This window comes from Macaca thibetana, chromosome 7 (assembly GCF_024542745.1).
Source record: "Macaca thibetana thibetana isolate TM-01 chromosome 7, ASM2454274v1, whole genome shotgun sequence".
Classification (NCBI taxonomy): Eukaryota; Metazoa; Chordata; class Mammalia; order Primates; family Cercopithecidae; genus Macaca; species Macaca thibetana.
In genome coordinates this window covers 109,777,868-109,800,433 of record NC_065584.1, presented here as the reverse complement: position 1 = coordinate 109,800,433, position 22,566 = coordinate 109,777,868, and the positions used below count along the sequence as shown (strand labels likewise).

Below are 22,566 nucleotides of genomic sequence, written 5' to 3'. Positions count from 1 at the left end.
TGAAGGAAATAAAACTAAGCACCACAAATGTTGTAAAAGTTAATGTTACTGTTTACAGATGATGTGATCAGATATCTTGAAAAAATAATGCATGCTACTAAAATTATTAAAATGAATATATGTTCTGAAGTGAACTTGATTCAAAATTAATACATAAGGTTTAACAGATTTTATTTGCATTACAAACATCTGTATAAAACTGTAAATGAAAAACACCTCTTTATATTAGACAAAAAAAGGAAAGCAAAAGCAAACATGTTCTAAGACTCATGATATATAGAGAGAAAATTATTAAAATTCTATTGAAGAATATGAAACAAGTCCTTTAAGATAGGCATATATTATTGACAGGAAAGATTTGATATTGCAAAGATGTCTGACCTCCCATCACTAATTTGGTAAGTAAATATTTCAATCAGAATTCCAATTTTTCTTTAAAATTATTTGTGTAATTTTTTGGTATCACTGAAGGATGGATCTTCAACAGTGAGCCAGAAGCAGATGACTGTGAAGATGAAAGCTGAAACTCCCTGGCCCTCATTCACACAGCTGATTCCAAGACCCTGGGAGAGGCCCTAGCACAGTTAGCAAAAGTGAGATATTAAAACCATGCTGTGTGACCAGTCCTGCCCCTTCCCCAGTGGCCTCCCTAGCACCTTCTTCTGTGGGGGTGTGCTGTGGCCACGTTTAGGATGTGAGGTGTGTACATTTCACAGCTGTGCCTTCTCCTGGAGACATGGAGCCGAGTCCAGACACTGCTCCTTTGGGGGTGCCGTGAAATGCCTGGCACTTTAGACGTGTTGTGCAGAGGGAGGCTGACAGCTGTTCTGTTGCTCCTTAAAGCTAGATGTTCACTACATCACTCCAGCTTTCTCTCTGCTCTTCTCTCAGGGAGTGGGCTCAGTTCAGACAGGACCAGGAAACCCACGTGCCCCTCCCATAGGGCATCACTGTTCATGTCACACATGAGCAGCTGTGTGTGGGTGTGCAAGTGACAAAATAAGCTGGTGTCACCCATGCATCGTGGCCCCCTAAACAGCTGTGGGAGCACCAGCACTCCGCATTGTCATACTACTACAGGTTTTTTTAAATGACTGCTTTATTGAGATATATTTCACATACCATAAAATGCACCAATTTTATACCTTGCCAGAAAGGTGTGCAGTTCAGTGGTGTTCAGTATATTCACAGAATTGCTCAGCCATTATCACTTCCTAATTTTATAACATTGTCATCACCCCAAAATGAAACCCTGTACCCATTAAGCAGTTACTCCCTATCCCCTTCCTCCCAGTCCCAGGCAACCACTGATCTATTTTCTGCTCCTCCAAACTTGCCTATTCTGGACATTTTATATAAAGTGAATTATACAGCATGTGGTTTTCTTTACCCGTTCTTTACCCATTCTTCCATTGGTACCTATTGGTACTTATTGGCCCCACAATGCAGCATCCGTTCCAAGGACACACTTTGCTTGATTTTTAAAAGACGAGTCAGTGGCCAACATTTGAAAGTCAAGAGATTTTATACAGAATTCCCTATTTCTGCCTCTTTTTAAAAGGCCAGATGATTTGGTGACCACAGGCCGATTCTTGCCAGAGAGGAGGGACACTTCTTTGCCTAGGGCGGTGGCTCCAGGTCCCTGTGGCGCTTACACTTCATTCCAGTCACCCAGTCTCTCATTTATCCTCCCTGCACTGAGTTTGCAAATTCACCTCTAGGTAGTCTCTCTCAATGGCTCACACCAAGTCTCTCTGGAAAATACATTTTCCATTCCAGAACAAGGATACGTACAGTTATATACACATACTGAAAATAACACAAACTAATATTTACTAGCACTCTGCATGATGCCTTCGGATATGTTCTACTGTATTCTACTGTATTTGTATTCTACTGTATTTCATTTTAAAATGCTGGACATGATCCACTGAGCTGATTCTAAAGATCCAGTGTTTCAAAAATACTGTTGTAGACCACCCTGTTATATTTTAAAAAGATAAAGCCCCAAGAGATTGAGTGACTTGGTTAATATCTAGAAACCTGGTAAACAAGGAGCTGAGGCTAAACAACCTGTAGGCTTCAATTCAAGGCCCCTTATTTCATAATGAAAAACACTGAATGCCAGACCGCACTGAGTTGAGAAATCTCTGAAGAAATTTAAAGAAGAGTCTGGCATAGTTTCTAAACAGTGGGCGAAGGGCTTGTTACCCAGCAGCAGACTCTACAAGATTCCATAGAAGACCACAGAATATTCAGTAGAATCTACAATGTCTCTTAATCTCTAGAACCTTCTACCCCAAACAGTGGTAAATGTGTAACTGATGATTCCCCGGAGTCAGTTCCAAGCCCTGGACATTAGTGTGACGTTTGCATGGGAAAATAGCATTGTTCATAGCATCAGTAAAATTATTGTTATACTTGGACACATTAACAACTACAGACAAGAAAATGATCCCAATTTCCAAAGCTGAATTTATTTCTTATTGCACAGAAACAAAAATGAATTTGAAGCAGCTTCATATTGCATCTTTTAAATCAATGCTTGTCTTTTTTTCGTTCTAAACATTTCTCAAAGTAGGTCAAAAGCATCAGACCGGGAAGCTACCACTTAACACTCATCATTCAAAACAAATATCACTCTTCTCTAGACAAAAGGCTGTGCACAGTGTAATTTTTCTCTGAGGCTGCTGCTCCTCTTAAACCGTTGTATCCTAGTTGAAAGCACAGAAAGAGGAGGGAAGTGGCAGAGAACAGGAGGGGACCCCCAAGGGTAAGCATGGTGACAGTGGGGTGACTGCTGCTCTCCAAGTCTCCCCACCAACCTCTTTAGCAGTCAAGGGCTGGAGACCCGTAGAGGGAGAGTTTTCCAGAGAGCCCAGTGAAAAAAGAACTTTTTAGTGTGGTATTTTGAATAAGGGATGTAATTTTTATATTTTTTGGAAGCATAATAAACACTACAGTTAACATCAGCTCAGCAATGACTGGCCTGGAACACTGCTGTGCGTTTTATATAGCGTCATAGTCATCCGGGGCTGTTAGAACAAAAACCCAAAGACTGGGTGGCTTAAACCATCAATATGCATGTCTTACAGTTCTGGAGGCTGGTAAGTACCATCATCTGGGTGTCAGCAGACCCGGTGTCTGGTGAGGGTCCTCTTCCTGGCCTGCAGTTGTGCACCCTGGCTGGGTCCTCACACGGAGAGAGAAACATCATCTCTTTCCTATCTCTTATTATAAGGGCGCTAATCCCATCTGGTCACTCTCATGACCTCATTAACCTCCCAAAGGCCCCACCTTCAAATACCATCCCATTGAGGATTAAGACTTCAACAGATGAATTTGTTGGGGGGACACAGATGTTGAGACCATAGCGTATAGTTACGTGCCATCTTCAGCACCACTGCAGTATTAGGAGGTGGGAGTCCCGTCCACATTCTCTACAGTTCACAGATAGGGGGCCTGAGATCTGGAAAGGGCTTGAATTACTAATGGAATCATAGTCTTACAACATGTGAGTACAGGACAGAGTGAATTCAGGGCCTAAGATGGCAAGTACTGATGTTTGGGGCCTACCTATGTTGTTTTATGTTGATAAACTTCTTGAGCATCAAAACAACTATTTCATTGGCTAAATATAGCCTTTAGTTCTATTTTTCATGGATAAAAGAGTGCAATGAAACCTCATGTGCCAGTAATTTAGCATCAACTTTCTTCTGTTTTGGCTGTATGTATCTCCTCTCATATGTGTTAAAGAATACTTCAAAGGAAATGGTACCTTGTATGGATTTTCCTAGAAATGTGGTAGTCTCCCCTAATCCAGGTTTTTCTTTCTGCAGTTTCACTTACCTTCAGTCAACCTGGGTCCAAAGATGCTAAAGGAAAATTCCAGAAATAAACAATTCATAAGTTTTACATTGGGCACCACACTGAGTAGTGTGATGAAGTCTCTTACCGTCCAGCTCCATCCTATCCAGGATGCGAATCGTCCCTTTCTCCAGGGTATCCACAGTGTACACACTGCCCACCCATTAGTCACTTTGGTTCAGTTATCAAATCAATGGTCACAGTATTGATACCAGTGGGCCGGTATACCCCATACGCCTGTGGGACCTCCACCCTTGCTGGTGTCCGGTCTCTTGACACCGTTGTGCGAAGGAATTCAAAGATGAGTCAGAATACAGTGAAAGTACAGAGATTTATCACAAGGTGAAAAGTACACACTCAAGAGTGTGGCATGCTCAAGAGAGAGTCATGCCATGGGATTTGCAGCTTTTATCTTTATGAGTTTCTTTAACCAAGTGGTGGAATATTCCTCGAAAAAGGTGGAGACTTCTCAGAACTGTGGTACCACCCATTTTTACACCAAATATGGGTGTTCCTGGAACTGTCATGGGGTTGGTGGATGTGTGGTTTACTGTGTTAATGAGTTGATAATGAGGCCCTAGGAGAAACCTACGTCAAATTCAGGGCCATGTTGACTCCAGTTGGTCTTAGCCAGCTTGGTCCACCTCCTGGTATTTCAGGGTCTTATCAGCTCATAGCATCTGCAGCTATTGCACGTTTCCTTTTGCTCATGATGTGAAACTACTGCTGGGATTTTCTATTCTCCTGTGACCACACCGTATTATTCCTCACTGTACTATTATGTCTCAGTATCACAGTGCTTGTGTTCAAGTACAATTTTTATTTGACTTAATGACCCCAAAGTTCAAGAGTAGTGATGCTGGCAATTTGGATATGTCAAAGAGAAACCATGAAGTGCTTCCTTTAAGAGAAAAAATGAAAGTTATCAGCTTAATGAGAAAAGAAAAAAGTCATATGCTATGGTTGTTAATATCTACAGTGAGAATCTTCTATTCATGAAATTGTGAACAATGAAAAAGAAATTTGTGATAGTATTGCTCTTGCACCTCAAACTGCAAAAGTTACAGCCATAGTGCATGATAATTTCTTAGTTGAGATGAATAAGGCATTAAATGTGTAGGCAGAAGATATAAATAGAAACACCTTCCAACCAACGGCAGTAGATTCAGCACTATCCACAGTTTCCAGCATCCACTGAGGGTATTAGAACATAGGCCCCATGGACGCTACTGCAGGAGACTGCTGTGCTTCATTAGCTACATCTAACAGACATGCCTCTCTTAATCCAATGTCATTATTACACAAAGTTAGTATGGGTTCCGTACTATCATAGAACACTCAGCCCCCGTGCCATTTCTGCAGTTGTCTTTTTTTATAGTTGGCTTGTTTGAAGCAGTATCAGTCAAGATCTACACATGACATCCTGCTAATAGTTCTCTCAAGTCTCTCTTCTTTTTTATCTTATTTTTTTAGAGACAGAGTCTTGCTCTGTTGCACAGGCTAGAGTGCAGTGGCACGATCTCGGCTCTCTGCAACTGCTGCCTCTTAGGTTCAAGCGATTCTCCTGCCTCAGCCTCCCAAGTATCTGGGATTACAGGTACCCACCACCACACTGGACTAATTTTTGTATTTTTAGTAGAGACGGGGTTTTACCATGTTGTTCAGGCTGGTGTTGAACTCCTGACCTCAGGTGATCTGCCTGCCTCGGCCTCCCAAAGTGCTGGGATTACAGGCGTGAGCCACCGCACCTGGCCTCAAGTCTCTTTTAATAAATAAAAATTCCTTCTATTCATTTGGGCAGAAAATAGGCCATTTTTCCCATCAAATCTCACACATCCTAGGTTTGGCTGACTATATTCTCATGGTGTCATGTAAGGTGTTTTTGCCCCATATTTTCTGTAAACCAGTAGTTAATTCTAGAACTTTCCTTAGCTTCAAGTTGAACTCTTTGGATAAGAACATCATAGGCATCCCTGTATAATTCTTTGCCTTACAATGGAAAGGACATAATGTCTGGTCCTGCTGCCTTGGCAATGTAAGACAGACTCTTCAGTGGGTAACAGCCTTGGCCTCTGTTGCTCCCAGATTCATTGGAGGCTGTGAAGTGGCATATTTTTATTACATCATTCCTCCTGCATTTGTTAGTGGCTTGTCTACTGAAAAAACTTGCCCATCACTACTTATTTAGCCTGAAATTCAGTATATACAGGAAAGACAGGGAAAATGCTTAATTCTTTCCCTTTATCAAACTTCAGTGTGATTTGTTGGTGCCCATTACCTTGCATTTCTCTTATTAGGAGTGAATTTGGGTGTCTTTTATTGTTTTTCCTTTTTTTGGACAGCATCTCACTTTTTCACCTGGGCTGGAGTGCAATGGCACAATCTCAGCTCACTGCAACCTCTGCCTCCTGGGTTCAAGCCATTCTCTTGCCTCAGCCTCCCAAGTAACTGGGATTACAGGCACATGCCGCCAAGCCCAGCTAATTTTTTTTCGTATTTTAGTAGAGATGGGGTTTCATCGTGTTGCCCATGCTGGTCTCGAACTCCTGAGCTCAGGCAATCCACTCGCCTCAGCCTCCCAAAGTGCTAGGATTACAGGTGTGAGGGTATCTTTTTAATTGGCTTATGGGCCATTTTTATGTCTTCCTTTGTTAACTGATTATTCACCATTTTTACCTTTTCATCCTATTGGATTTTGGGTCTTATTTTTCTTGTGTCTATAAATCATTCTTTATTAGCATAATTAGTCTTTTTCCTGTGACATATTAATTCCGTTTTCCCCAAATTGTTATTTGCCATTTTTACTTTTCTTGTACAGTACCTTTTTTCCATGCTTTTTTTAAATCATTTTTTCATGTAGACAATTTTGTTAGCATAGTTTTTAATTGTCTCTAGATTTTTGAGTCATTGCTAGAAAAGTTTTTCCAAAGCCAAAGCTATAAAGGAATTTATTCACATTTCTCAAATCCTAGTATATGGCTGTTTTTTCTTTTTTAATACTTAGATCCCTGATCCATTTGGAATTGTAACTGCCCAATGGGTTCATCTTGTCTGCATCCCACATACAGTCAATTTATCAAGACAGAGGAATTGCATTAGAGTAAGAGTTTAATTTTAATCCACACAGAGCCAGCTGAACAAGAGACCAGAGTTTTATTATTACTCAGGTCAGCCTCTCCCAAAATTTAAGAGGCCAGGGTTTTTAAACATAGTTTGAGGGGTGGGAGCTAGGGAATGGGTGCCGCTGATTAGTTGGGAATGAAATCAGTATCCAGAATTGGTGGATTCTTGGTCTCGCCAACTTCAAGAATGAAGCCGCGACCCTCGCAGTTGAGTATTACAGTTCTTAAAAATGGTGTGTCGGGAGTTTGTTCCTTCAGAGGTTGACATGTGTCTGGAGCTGCTTCTTTCTGGCAGGTACATGGTCTCACTGGTTTCAGGAATAAAACTGCAGACCTTCCAGGAGAGTGTTACAGCTGTTAAAAACAGTATGGACCCAAAGAGTGAGCAGCAACAAGATTTATTGCAAAAAGCAAAAGAACAAAGCCTCCACAAGTGTGGAAGGGGACCCCACTAGGTTGCCACTGCTGGCTTGGGCAGCCTGACTTTATTCCCTTATCTGGCCCCACCCACATCCTACTGATTGGTTCCTTTTACAGAGAGCTGATTGGTCCATTTTAAAGAGAGCTGATTGGTCACTTTCGACAGAGTGCTGATTGGTGCATTTACAATCCCTGAGCTAGACACAGAGTGCTGATTGGTGCATTTATGATCCCTTAGCTAGACATAAAAGTTCCCCAAGTCCCCACCAGACTCATGAGCCCAGTTGGCTTCATCTCGTGGATCCGGCATGTGGGCTGCAGGCGGAGCTGCCCGCCAGTCTAGAGTTGTGCCTGCACTCCTCAGCCATTGGGTGGCCAATAGGACCGGGCTCACGGAGCAGGGGCGGCGCCCGCCGCGGGGGGTTGGGCCTTCTGGAGCCCACTGGCCGAGGGAGGGCTTGGGCATGAGGGGCTGGAGGTCCTGAGCCCTGCCCTGCAGGGAGGCATAAGGCCAGGCCAGAACTCGAGTGCAGTGCCAGCCAGCCAGCACCCTCTGCAGCTGCTGGCCCGGTGCTAAGCCTCTCACTGCCCTGGGCCGGCAGTGCTCGCTGGCTGCTCCGTGTGCAGGGCCCTCCAAGCCCGCACCATGCCCGCAGGAACTGGCGCTGGCCTGTGAGTGCCCCCGCCCGCAGCCCCAGTTCCCGCCCGTGCCTCTCCCTCCACACCACCCAGGGAGCAGAGGGAGGCGGCTCCGGCCCAGAGGGGGGCTCCCACAGTGCCTGGTGGGCTGCAGGGCTCCTCAAGCACGGCCAGAATGGGTGCCCAGGCCGAGGGGGCGCCGGGAGCGAGGGCTGCTAGCACGTTGTCACCTCTCAATAGGGGTGTGGAAACTGGTCGTCTTAGGCTGAGTCTGCTTCTGGGTGTGGGCAGCGGAGGAGTGGCTGGTCCCAGTGGAGTCATCCAGGCATTGGAAATGCAAAAGTCTGAGAAGACATCTCAGAGGGCCAATCATAGGTTCCACCGTAGAGATGTTATTTACAGCAGTACTTGAAGTTACAAATCTTGTGACCTCCAGACAATGGCTGGTTATCATTTAACTACACGTACATCTTATCCGAATTCAGGCCCCTCTCACAATTCTAAACCTGTAGTCTTTTATTAGTTTCATAAAGGAAGTTTAGTTTTGGGAAAGGTTATTATCATTTAAACTATAAACCAAATTTCCCCCAAAGTTATTTTGGCCCATACCCAGGTGAACAAAGGTAGCTTGGAGGTTAAACGCAAAATGGAGTCAGTTAGGTCATATCTGTTTCCCTATCATAATGTTTTTGCTGTTACAATTTTTGCAAATGTGGTTTCAGAATTTATTCTCATGTGTGATATAATAGATCCAAATTGGTTTTTTCTCATATGGCTTCCACTGATCATAAATACCTTCTTCCTCCTAATTTAAATAACCACCTTCATCATAAATCCTAAGAGAATTTTCATCTTTCCTGTTTCTTTGATCAGTCAAGTACCAATGCACAATAGGTTTAGTGTAGAGTGTTTATAATAGTTAATAACCTGTGAAAAGCTAGCCCCAGTCACTGTACTTCTCCTGGCCATTCCTGCTTGATTGTTCTTATGAATAAAATTTATCGTCAACTTTTGAAACAAAAAAAGTTAATAATCTTCTTATTGAGGTCACATGAAATTCATAATTAAACTTGGAGAGAATCACCATCTTTCTGTTGTATGTCATACAGTCTTCCTATGCAAGAATATGGTGTGTCTTTACATTTATTTAGTCTATGTTTGGCACAGTAGTAACTTATGAACTTCCTCTCATAGGATTTGACTGTTTTTTGTTAAGTTTATGCCTGGGTATTTTATGATAATTTAGGAAAATATTTCTACTAGTTTATTCCTTTCTGTCTTCTGGATACGTAAATATTTATTTATTTATTTATTTATTTGAAAATGGAGTCTTGCTCTGTTGCCCAGGCTGGAGTGCAGTGGCACAATTTCAGCTCACTGCAACTTCTGCCTCCCGGGTTCAAGCGATTCTCCAGCCTCAACCTCCCAAGTAGCTGGGACTACAGGCACACACCACCATGCCCTGCTAATTTTTGTATTTTTAGTGGAGATGGTGTTTCACCATGTAGGCCAGGCTGGTCTTGAACTCCTGACCTCAAGTGACCTGCCCACCTTGGCCTCCCAAAGCCCTGGGATTACAGGTGTGAGCCACCACCCCTGGCAACATATATTGCTTTCTAGTCTGTATGCCTCTAATTGTTTTATATATTTATTTATTTACTTTCCTAAGAGTATGTTAACTAATATATAAAATGTAATGACAAATAGGAAGGCAATGGATATTATCTTGCTTTCAATTTTAAAAGGAAAAGGAACTCTATTTTCCTATTAATTTAAGTTATTGGATCTTAGGAATATATGTACTCTCTCTCTCTCTCTCTCTCTCTGTCTCATATATATGTGTATATATAAAATATCTTTTAAATTTTAGCTTAATCAGTGTTCTTAACACAAACATACACTGCATTTTATCAAATATGTTTTGCTTTCTATGGAGATGAATGTATGATGGATTATATTCATGAATTTCTACTCTCATTCTTGCATAAATCCTATTGGATCATAATGTATTAATGTATTAAAATAAATGTGCTGATGGATTCTGTTCACTATCATTTTATGTGAGATTTTACATTCATATTTTTAAGCAAGAATGCTTTTCTTGTGCATTCATTATTAGGTTGTATATCATTGTAATACTCACTATATAAAAATATAATTAGATATTTTTCTTGCATTTCCTACTCTCTGGGCTGAAATGGCACTAATAGCATCTGAATGTTAAAGGTTTGGTAGAATTCCCTGCATACCCATCGGCCTGGTGCTTTCTCATACTTGCCCTCTTTTTGCAGCCCTTATATGTTTCTTCTATAGAACCCAAGTTGATTTGCAAGGAAATTTGAAACTATGGAAAAGGGGAGAAATACACCTGTCATCGAGAAGTAGAACTTGTAAAGTGCAGTTTTTTACAGGGGAAAATGCTATGTAATTGTGCAGTAGTATGTTGACTAAGGCTGACTGTGTTAGAAGATAGTTAGAAATGATTACCTTTGTGACAGATTTGACCAGCCACTGAAATTATAAATGTCTGGTCCAAAAATCATTGATATTTTTACTTAATCTATGAAGTATTAAATCTAATAAGCTGGCTAATCAGTTTTTAGTTTTCTTTTTTCAAATGCCTAACTTTGCATATTTTATTGTTATTTAAGAACAAAGAAACGGCTTTCATTTTTTTTTTTTTTTGAGACGGAGTCTCGCTCTGTCGCCCAGGCTGGAGTGCAGTGGCCGGATCTCAGCTCACTGCAAGCTCCGCCTCCCAGGTTTTACGCCATTCTCCTGCCTCAGCCTCCCGAGTAGCTGGGACCATATTTTTATCATAGGTTGATAAGTCAGGTAATAAATGAAATTCATCAGGTTTCCAAAAGAATCTGTGATTATGACTAGAATTGTGATTTCTCTGGGATGCTGTAGTGAATGTTACACTCAAACGGATAATTTGTGTATTAGGCTATATCTCATGATGTGTGTGAAAGAACTGATAGTTAAAAACAGTATCCCTTCACTTTCATGAAAATGCAGGGCAACCATGAAGTTAACACAAAGTATATGTAAGAGTTAAACTCTGTCTTGTCTGTCTTAAAGTTTTCTTAATACTGGTTTCTAGGTTCAGAAATCAGGAAATGCCTTGTTTCATAGGCTTTGCACAGAGGCCCTGAAGAGGGACTTCTCCATCCCAGGAGCCAGGGAATGGACCTGAACAGGTCCAGCCATCACGGTCATGCCCTGAGGGCTGACTGCAGCCACACCGCCACCACATGAGGTCAGACAGACAGATGGAGCAGATTAGGAATTACTTCTGCTGATATGAAGACTGCATTTTCCTAACCACGGGCATTTTCTTCTTTAAACATTTGGTGACAAGTAGTATTTGTTAATATCACAAAAATATACAATTGGCAGTCAGTAGAAAGGGCCAGACAAAAATAATTTCAGAATGACTAACAAATGAAATATAAAACTATCTGAGCATGTTTCAGGGAAGTATTACTTTACAAACATAAATATAGAGATTAATGATGAATTTAATATAAGAATGTTAAAATTCAGTATGTTGAACATCCAACAAAAAATACCAAGAGGAAACAAATGGGACAGGAGATCTTTTCTAATGATTCAAAATTATCCACAAAAAAGCTGCTGTGTCCCTCCAGTGCTTTGGAAGGGCCCTTGCAAGCAAGGGCTGTGTGGTCCCAGCTTCATTAACTGAGTGGCATGTCAATCTCTGATCAAAAGCATTCACGACCTTAATTTGGGGATCCGGAAGCCTTCTCAAGAGTAGGAAGTGTTTTATAAAAAGCCCTGCAAAGAACAAAAGTGTTTCTATTAAGTCTTGGAGAAAACTATGGAAGACAGACTGTTTTTTAAATGATTGATGATTCTTAATGTTGTTTTGAAGCATTACCTGTATTTCCATAAAGGTCAAGACAATAAGCAGTTTGGAAATGATCACCTCTCTACTCTTGAGAAAAGTGGATTTATAAAAAGGGTGGCTGGCTGGGCGCAGTGGTTCACGCCTGTAATCCCAGCACTTTGGGAGGCTGAAGCGAGTGGATCATGAGGTCAGGAGTTCAAGACCAGCCTGACCAACATGGTGAAGCCCCATCTCTACTAAAAATACAAACATTAGCCAGGCATGGTGGCAGGCATCTGTAATCCCAGCTACTCAGGAGGCTGAGGCAGGAGAATCGCTTGAACCTGGAAGGCAGAAGTTGCAGTGAGCTGAGATCGTGCCACTGCACTCCAGCCTGGGCTACACAGTGAGACTCCGTCTCAAAAAAAATCTAAGTTGAGGAACTTGAATTTGGGGAACATGACAATCAGAAGAACAGATGGAGACCAGAGTTGTGCAGAGGGTGAAGGAATGGACACTAGAGTCATACATCCTAACCTTATACTCTGCCTCTTCATTATGTACATTGTTTAGTGTCTCAGTGCCTCAGCTTTCTTATCTGTAAAGTGGGGACAGTAATGTGTATGTCATTAGAATTGTTGTGAGACTTACTATATAGAAAGCCCTTGGAACAGTTCATAGACTATAGTTACAGTTGTATGGACAGTGATATGATCATGATGACCGTGATGATGATGGTGATGATAGTAGTGGTGATGGTGATGATGATATTGTGATCATCATGATGGTAGTCATGATGATGGTGATAGTGGTGATGATGATGATAGTAACGGTGGTGATGGTGATGATGGTAATGATGATTGTGATGGTGATTGTGATGATGTTGGTGATAGTAATCATGTTGGTGGTGATGGTGATGATGGTGATAGTAATAATGGTAGTGGTGATGGTGATGATGATATTGTTGATGATGGTAGTCATGATGGTGATAGTGGTGATGATGATGATAGTAACGGTGGTGGTAATGATGATTGTGATGGTGATGGTGATGATAGTGGTCGTGATGGTGGTGATAATATTGTTGATGGTGGTGGTCATGATGATGGTGATAGTAGTGATGATGATGATGATAGTAATGGTGGTGGTGATGGTGATGATGGTGATGGTAATGATGGTGATGGTGATGATGGTAATGATGATTGTGATGGTGATGATGTTGGTGATAGTAATCATGGTGGTGATGGTGATGATGATGGTGATAGTAATAATAATGGTAGTGGTGATGGTGATGATGATATTGATGATTGTGGTGGTGACAATGATGGTGATAGTAATGGTGGTGGTGATGGCGATGATGGTAATGACAATTATGATGGTGATGGTGATGGTGATGATGGTACTGATGATTGTGATGGTGATGATGGTGGTAGTGGTGATAATGTTAATAGTGATGTGGTGGTGGTGAGTATAGTGATGATGACAGTGATGTTGGCAAAGGTAGGAAGAAGTAGAGGCAAGGAATTCAAGGAAATATTGTGGCTGATTATTGGATGACCACTACATTACAATGAACCAACGTGAACCAAAGAAGATCAGGCTCAAAAATTAAAATAAGAATATAAAAACAATAACAACCACCACAAAAAACCAGCAAAAAACTCAGTGGCTACTACAGCAAATACATAATCTATAAAATTAGTCCAGGAGAGTCACTTAGCAAATAAGTGGCAAGAAGAGAAACAACAGAAACAGGGACAACAACAAACTCTGGAGTGGAGGAAGGTATCTGATATCAGAGTTGTTCCAATATGTTGTCTAAAAACAACAACAAAAAAAATCACAAAACCTTAAAAGAACAGAAAAAGCATGACACACACAAAGGAAAAAGCTATTAATAGAAATTATCATGGAAGAATTCTAGATATTGGATGTGTCAGACAAATACTTTAAAAATATGTGTAAAGAACTTAAGGAAATCATGCCTAAAAAAAAATCAAAGGAAAGTATGACAACTAGATATCACCAAATAGACAATATCAGTGAAAAGGTAGAAATTGTTGAAAAAGAACCCAGTAGAAATGCTAGAGTTGAAAAGTACAATTACTGCAATAAAAATAATCACTGGGTCGGCATAATAACAGATCTGAGTATCAAGAAGAAAGGATCAGCAAACTTGAAGATAAACCAATGGAGATTATCAAGTGAGTGGAATAAAATGAAAAATGAATGAAGAAAAATACAGAGAAATGAATATACCTGTGATACATCATGAAGAATACCAACAAACACATAATGGGAATCTCAGAGGAGAAGACAAGAGAAACAGGGACAAAATTACTTGAAAAAATAGTGGCCAAAAATTTGACAAAAACAATTCATTTATACATCTAAGAATGTCAACAAACCCCAACGAACTTAATGAGATTGACATCTATACACATCATAGTGAAACTAACAATGTTAAAGACAAAGAGAACATTTTGAAAACAGCAAAAGCAAAGCAATATTTACTTACAAGTGAATCACAATATGATTAGCAGCAGATTTCTAATGAGAAATCATGGAAGCCATTAAGAATATTAGATCACACCTTCAGAATGTTGAAAGAAATGACTGTCAACAAATAATTATATTCCTAGCAAAATTATCCTCAAAAACAAAGAAGGAAAAATCAAAAGACAAGTCACATCCACACAAAAACTTGCACCTGTATGTTTATAGCAAAGCTTTATTCATAAATGCCCAAACTTAGAAGCAACGAAGATGGCTTTCAGTAGGTGAATTGATAAATAAAATGTGATACATCTAGATAATGGAATATTATTCAGCAAATGAAATGAGCTATTAAGCCAGGAAGACAGGGAAAAACTTAAATGCACATTACTAATAAGCAAACCTGAAATACCTACATACTATATGAGTCCAACCTTAAGACACTCTAGAAAAGAAAAACCATGGAGACAGTAAAAGGTTGCTAAGGGGAAGGATGGCAGGGAGGGATGAATAGGTGGAGCACAGGGGATTTGTAGGGCAGGAAAGATACTCTGTACAATACCGTAGTTGTGGATACAGGTCATTATACATTTGTCCAAACCCATAGAACATGTAACACCGAAAGTGAACCCTAAGGTAAACTATGGACTCTTAGTAATAACAACATAATTGATCAATTGTAACCAATGTACCATTCTGCAGCAGGATATTGATAGGGAGGCTGTGCATGTGTGGGGCGGGGGATATACAGGAAATCTCTGAACTTTCCACTCAGTTTTGCTGTAAACCTAGAAGTACACTCAAAAATAAATTCTATTAAAAAGAAAACGAAGCTGGACACAGTGGCTCACACCTGTAATCCCAGCACTTTGGAAGGCCAACGCAGGTGGATCACGAGGTCAGGAGATCGAGACCATCCTGGCTAACATGGTGAAACCCCCATCTCCACTAAAAATACCAAAAAAAAAGAAAAAGAAAAAGAAAAACCAAACATAGCCAGGTGTGGTAGTGGGCGCCTATAGTCCCAGCTACTCGGGAGGCTGAGGCAGGAGAATGGTGTGAACCCAGGAGGTGGAGGTTGCAGTGAGCTGAGACTGTGCCACTGCACTCCAGCCTGGGTGACAGAGCGAGACTCCATCTCAAAAAAAGAAAGAAAAAAAGAAAAAGAAAAGAAAGGAATTCTGGAGGTGGATGCTGGTGGTGGTTGCACACCATTGTGAATGTACTTTATGCCACCAAATTGTGTCCTCAAAAATGATTCAAATGATACACTTTACATTATGTATATATTACTACAATTAAAAAATTCCAGTCGCTGCAAAAGAAAAGATGAACCACAGAAAGGGAGAAATTATTTTAAAATATATATCTGATAAAGGACTTGTACCCAAAATATACAAATAACTCTTAAAACTCAACAATATAAAAACCACCCAATTAAGAAACCAGCGAAAGATCTGAACAAACATCTCACCAAAGAAAACATACATATGGCCAATAAAAGCATGAGAATATGCTCAGTATTATCAGTCATTGGAGAAATACAAATCCAAACAATGATGAAATGCCACGTCACACCTGCTGCAATTGTTATCACTGAAAAGACAGAAACTAACAAGTGTTGCAGAGGATATGGAGAAATTGAAACCCTGGTACATTTCTATAGGATTTTAAGTTCCAGCCACATTGGAAGACAATCTGGCAGTTCCTCAACATGTTAAATGTAGTTACCCAGATTCAACAATTCCACTGCTAGGTGTATAACCAAGAGAACTGAAAACATGTATCAACACAAAATCCTGTACACAAATGCCCATAACAACATTCATAATCATGAAAAAATGGACTCAACCAAAAGGTCTACCAACTGATTAATGGATAAACAAAGTATGGTATATCTGTACAATGAAATATTATTTGGCAATAAATAAGAATGGAGGGCCAGGGGCAGTGGCTCATGCCTGTAATCCCAGCACTTTGGGAGGCCGAAGCAGGTGGATCACGAGGTCAGGAGATCGAGACCATCCTGACTAACGCAGTGAAACCCCGTCTCCACTAAAAATACAAAAAATTAGCTGAGCTTGGTGGTGAGTGCCTGTAGTCCCAGCTACTCGGGAGGCTGAGGCAGGAGAATGGCGGGAACCCGGGAGGCAGAGCTTGCAGTGAGCCGAGATCGCACCACTGCACTCCAGCCTGGGCAACAGAGCAAGACTCCGTCTCAAGAGAAAAAAAAAAAAAATGAATGAAGTACTGATATGTGCTGCGATAGGAGTGAACCTTGAACACATTTTGCTAAGTGAAATAAGCTATTTGCAGAAGCTCACATATCATATGATTCCATTTATATAAAATGTCCAGAATAGACCAAACTGTAGAGACAGACAATATATAAGTGACTACCTAGGACTAGGTGAGATGGGTAGTGGGTGTGGGGAGGAAAAGGGGAGTGACCACTACTTGGTCAGGTGGTTCATTTTGGTGATAAAAATATTCTAAAATTAGATTAGGGTGATGGTTCCACCATTCAGAGAATATGGGATAACCCTCTGATTTGGGCACAATGAATGTGTGAATTTATGTATGTGCATTATATCTCAAATAAAGGTGATTTAAAAACAAAGTTGAAAAGGAAGAATTATAGCATAGAGCACCTTTTGTAATTATGACAGCCTAATGGGGATAGAAAGCAATTGGGACATGGCCAATGGCCAAGTACAGTGTTTGATTCCTTCACAGAAATGCTTCAGACTGGCTCTGGGTCCCTTGAGCTTAGCATTTTCAAGTGCGAGGAGAGCGTGTGTCCCTGCTGTGTTAACAATAATTTCACCGGGCAACCCACAATCAGAAAGCGGGACATGCCTGGGCTTTATTTTCGTCTTTCAATGATGGAGCCAAGCCAGCAACGTCAGGCAAAGAGGGAAAAAACTCAAGAAGGCAGATTGCCTTTAAGAATTTTGCAAACTGATTTAAATGTTTAATCAGCACATTTCAACCACTTTATTAATATGTTTGCATACATATGTGTGCACGAAGGCAGGGCTTTTAGTATTCAGGATAACTCATCAAGATGGTGCATAGGCTTCTTCCAGAGTCATGCCATCAGTGTCTGTATGAATCAGCGAAGGCGGAGAACGCTAATGCTGTCGCGTGTTGCCGATGACACAAGGCCTAGACCTGTTCTTGAGAGTAGGGCACGCCCCGTGGGGCGGACACAGCGGCAGAGCCTGCAGATCAGGCAGGAAAAAGAGGGCAGGTGCACCAGGCCATAGAGCTCCAGCAGAGAGGGGATGGTGTTACCCCAAGCATGGTTCAGAAGTGGGGAATTCAGGAGTACAGATGCAGGCAGAAAAGCAGCCATCTGGCAAATATCCAGCTCTGGCTCAGGGAGCCAGGGACCCCTGGTGACAGTGCCCACAGGGCGGGACAGAGCCCCTGCCCGATGCCATGGTCTAGGCAGTCACCAGTCTGGGCCCCAGGCAGCAGAAGCCACCAGGTTCCTGGAGTAAGTAACCACCTGAGAAAGGGTCCCTGAAGCAGGTCAGTATTCACCTATCAAAGCTGGAGACTGAAAGGAAAAAGGGTCTATCGAATCCTGGAGTGATTACCTTACTGAGTTCCTCTTTCCTGAGATCTGGATGGAATACATTCTGGGGAAGGGTGGAAGGTGTATGGGCATGGGCCATGTAGTTAGATCTGCATGGCGAGGACTCAGAGTCTGGGAGCCATTGACAAGCACCTCCACTCCTTGAAGGCCGACGGCAGCTGCGGCTCTCCAAGGTTAAAGAAATGAACCACCCCCTGTGTGTTGTCAGTGGCCAGGCCTATGTGGTGGAGTGCCTGGCCGTTCGTGAAAATCTGCAGTGGGATTAGGTGGCATTTGGCCGTTCATTTTTCGAGTTTCTGTGTCTTGGAGTAAAATTGAGAGAGCACATATGGCCTAAAAAGTTTAACTCCTATTCATTGATCAGAATTATAATTTTCACTTTAATGATTTATAAATGTGTACCTTCAAGCGCTAATGTTTGCTCTGTATTTTTAGATGGCTATCCCAAAGAAGAAATGATTTATAGATGGAGAAAAAATTCAGTGGAGGCGGCTGACCAGAAATCATGGCGGCTTTATCAGTTTGACTTCATGGGCCTCAGAAACACCACAGAAATCGTGACAACGTCTGCAGGTAGGAATTTACTGAAAGAGGCATAGCTCTCAAAATTCAGCGAGGCCTAAGGCCATATGTAGTCATATCCTTAATGTCCCAGCCTTTCGGGTAACCATGATACATTAGTGATTCTGGAGACAAAACAAGTGATTCAAAGTGAAACTGTGTTGTAATGTTTTAATTGGTATGGGAGAGGGATGATTAGAATTAATTCATATTTTTGAATCCAGGCTGTGTTTGCATAATGTCTATAAACCTAGCTATAAACTTAACCTAACTCACTACTGACCATATTTACACAAACCAATTTTACTGATGGGGAGAATTCTGCAAATTTCCATGCACAAGAAGAATCAGGTATTATTGAGAATCCACACATAAAAGAAGCTGGTTTGACATGTCCTTTGAGTTTCAATTCTTTTTATTTACTCTAAGTTTTATATTTAACTTTGAGTTTCTTTTTCAATGATGGAGTGCAATAATTACCTACCAATTTGATTTTATGAAGTGATTATTACATGCATATTCAAAATCCTGTAATTAAATAGAAAGACTTCTTCTGCCTATGAATATATGTGAATGTGTTTTGTTTTGCTTTTTGTCTTATGTCTTATGTTGTTGTTTTCTGGTTTGGGTATTTCATTATTCCTAGGGTCTACTTTTTCACAACTGATTTTCCTTTGGCAGGGTGTGGGGTGCAGATGGGGGTAGAGTCAGCTTTTCTACTGATATTATTTGTTAGTATGAAGAATTTGTTGGCTCTTAAAATTATCTAATAATTTATTTTATTGGTGAGTAGATTAAGATGCCAGTTTTGAGAATTAATGGTAAATATCTTTAAAGCCCAGTCTTAATTCTTGATACCACTGTAAAATAGAGAGTTATTGACACATCATGAAAAGTCCTGAAAAAGTTACCTGATTAAGGGAGAAAAACAAAAGATTCTCTATGGGTGTCCTGGTGGAAAATGTGAGAAATGGGATCTGTGTTTAAATGTTAAACAATGACAATGTTAAATAATGGAACACCACAATTTATGTAAATGAACTGCGGAGGCAGTGCAAAGGGAAATGTTTTGGGATGCTTGCTGCCAATTAAGAGGCACCTACCTTGGTCATGTAATACCCTGTCTTAAAGGCTGCAATGCACCAGCAGACCTTTGGGGTCTAAGGCTGCCTGAAGGGAGTTACCAAGCAGCAGGGAGGACTGCTCTAGCATTTACATCCCAAAGGTCACTGCTTCTCCTTTCCTAGTGTTCTCAAAACAAAAGGAAATGCAAAGTTAAGCTGAACCCATCTAACTCAGGGGATTTTGAAATTGATTGCAAGCAAATACTAGCTCAGAAAAGTGACAAATAGAAGGAGACAACAGATTTGAGGCAACAGTCTGGGCAATTCTTGTGCTAGGTGTTACTGTGGCTCTTAAAGAAATTATAATCGATCTCTAAAGTCATATTTTTAGTAAGTTTTACAACCATATTCGATCTTCTGTATAATTACACTTGTAAGGAAAATGTCCTTTGGATAATAAAAAAAATTCCCATTTCATATGCTCGTGACGGACGCATGGTAGCTGGAGCCCACAAGCATGAGAAGTCACACTCTGCCTGCAACTGGGGTGTGTTGTTGCGTGTTTTCAGGCCATATCCAGCGTCAATTCAGGTGTCAACAGTTCACTGTTTAATGAATATTCATGAAACACCATTGCTTGCTAAATGTGATTGACATTTTCACAATGTGCAGGATCACCCATGGGGCTGTGATGGCATTTGAAAGGATCCCTGTCAGATAAATGCCTTTTTATAGGCAAATGTTATTCCTTGTTTCTCAATCTCCTAACTCAAAATTATGACTACAGCAATAACACACTTACTTACATAATCCCTTTTTTCCAAGAAAGCGAAAGCATTTGCAACACTGTCTACTTGGTTCTCACAAGTCGTTGTAAAGTTTGAAAAGGATGGACATGATTGTGCCAAGTTTTCAAGCTTATGTAAATAATTCTACTAGGGAACTTATCTGTGAAATGGAAACACTTTGGGAAACCTCAGAATCAGGATAACGAGATGTGAAGCCTGCAGGTGCATTGCCAAGTCCAGGCCCTGGGAGGTGGTCTGTGTCTCTTATTGCCTCCCACCATCCTCTCACTGTAGCTACTGTGGCCCGCCATGCTTTGGGCAGAGCCCTAAACAGCTGCGTTTATTTGACTGGACCCACTTTTCTCTGTTGGGATAACATGAATATCAAAAAATATTATTTATGACATTCTGAGACTTGAATGTAATATATTAAATATGTTTATTTAAAATGCACAAAGACTGTTCAAAAACATTAGTCACTGAATTAGTTTCCTGGAGCTGCTTTCGCAGTTCTACCAACTGTGGCTCAAACGACAGAAACATGTCTCTCAGCTCTGGAGGCTGGAAGTCTAAAATCAAGATGGCAGGCCTGGCATCTTCCGAGTGCCGTGAGGGAAGGATCGGCTCCAGCCTCTCTTGTTGGCTTGCAGGTAGTATTCTCTCCATGTCCTTCTAATGTGCAGCGAATGCAAGAAGTGAATTCTGTTCTTTTGTCTTCTCCCTGGAGGTGTCGATCTCTGTGTCTGCATTTCCTCTTTCTATAGAAACACCGGTCATATTGGATTAGGCCTGCCTTCATGACCTCAACCATTTTCAGAGGCTCTATTTCCAAATAAGGTCATGTTCACGGTACTGTGGGTTAGGACTCTAACATCTTTGGGTGAATACAATTTAACCCATGGCAGTAACCCAGAAAGTTTAGCACACTATGAAGAGTAGCATTTCAATTGCATTGGGAAATGAGATGTTCTCTTTATCCCAGACACATCCGTTTTACTTGGACTTCCTAGTAAGTCCAAGTGTCTTGGACTTCTGACTGGCACAACAGCGTGCTTTGTTAGGTTACTGATGGTCTTGAACAGTCTCTGTGCAGTCTTTGTGCCTTCCTTAACTGTTCTCCAAGGACAATTGCAGCTGACCTTTCCTTTGCACTAGCCAAAGGCCACCGTGCATAATAAAAATCAGAGACTTGTTTTTTCTTTTTTTGTTGTTGAGACGGAGTTTCACTCTTGCTACCCACGCTGGAGTGCAATGGCATGATCTCGGCTCACTGCGACCACCACCTCCTAGGTTCAAGCAATTCTCCTGCCTCAGCCTCTCAAGTAGCTGGGATTACAGGCTCCTGCCACCACGCCCGGCTAATTTTTTGTATTTTTAGTAGAGACAAGGTTTCACCATGTTGGCCAGGCTGGTCTTGAACTCCTGACCTCAAGTGGTCCACCCTTATGGGCCTCCCAAAGTGCTAAGATTACAGGTGTGAGCCACTGTGCCCAGCAAATCAGAAACTTTTTGTTATCTCTTCTATATATCTATATCTATCTACCAATTGCAATAAGAAGTAAACCTCTTACTTTTTTTATTCTAATAATTTAAAATATCTGTAGGCATACCATCACTGAGAATAACCTGCAGCGATTTCAAGGAAGTATATATCTTGGAATTATTGGAAACAGGCTGATGGTAAAACGTTCAGCTTTGGTTTTCAATAAATGTTGTTAATTAAAAAGAAGCTCAATATATATGGATATGCATACATGCATGAGTTGATACACACACACATATTTCCTGCTGTGTCAGCTGAGAAGTCCTAGGAGCAACAACACTGCAGGAGCAATAAGCACCCTTAGTGCCCAGATCTTGGCTTCTCATATCATTCTCCAGTTAAAGGAACCAGGGCTCCTTGGAAAAGTGGCAGATTGTGAGGCTGCAGCAGGGAATATACAAGATGAGCCTAGAGAATCTTGCAGTTCCAGAAATTAAGACATGCTAACCACTCACCTCACACCCACCCACCTACACACAAAATCATGGGGCTATATCAACAGATGCCAACTAAAAGATATTACAATGGTCAAAGCCAAAAAATGTGAGCAGCGAGATAAATATAGTAGTATTGGATTATAACGCAAGAAGAAAAATCAATATCTATGAGGCC

At 41.0% G+C, this 22,566-nt stretch overlaps 2 protein-coding genes across 4 annotated transcripts in view; both read left to right on the top strand.

The window, feature by feature from the left end:
- GABRG3 (gamma-aminobutyric acid type A receptor subunit gamma3) overlaps positions 1-22,566 on the top strand; it is a 570,535-nt gene that overhangs the window by 501,153 nt on the left and 46,816 nt on the right. For all 3 annotated transcript variants that reach the window (XM_050796150.1, XM_050796153.1, XM_050796151.1), the window contains one exon: positions 18,434-18,571. In XM_050796150.1, coding sequence (XP_050652107.1) covers positions 18,434-18,571 — 138 coding nt within the window. The remainder of the gene's footprint in view (positions 1-18,433; positions 18,572-22,566) is intronic.
- On the top strand, positions 12,799-16,209 carry LOC126958079 (uncharacterized). The gene has a single exon (XM_050796211.1). It carries the CDS (start codon positions 12,800-12,802, stop codon positions 13,364-13,366), a length of 567 nt encoding a protein of 188 aa, XP_050652168.1. The 5' UTR covers position 12,799; the 3' UTR covers positions 13,367-16,209.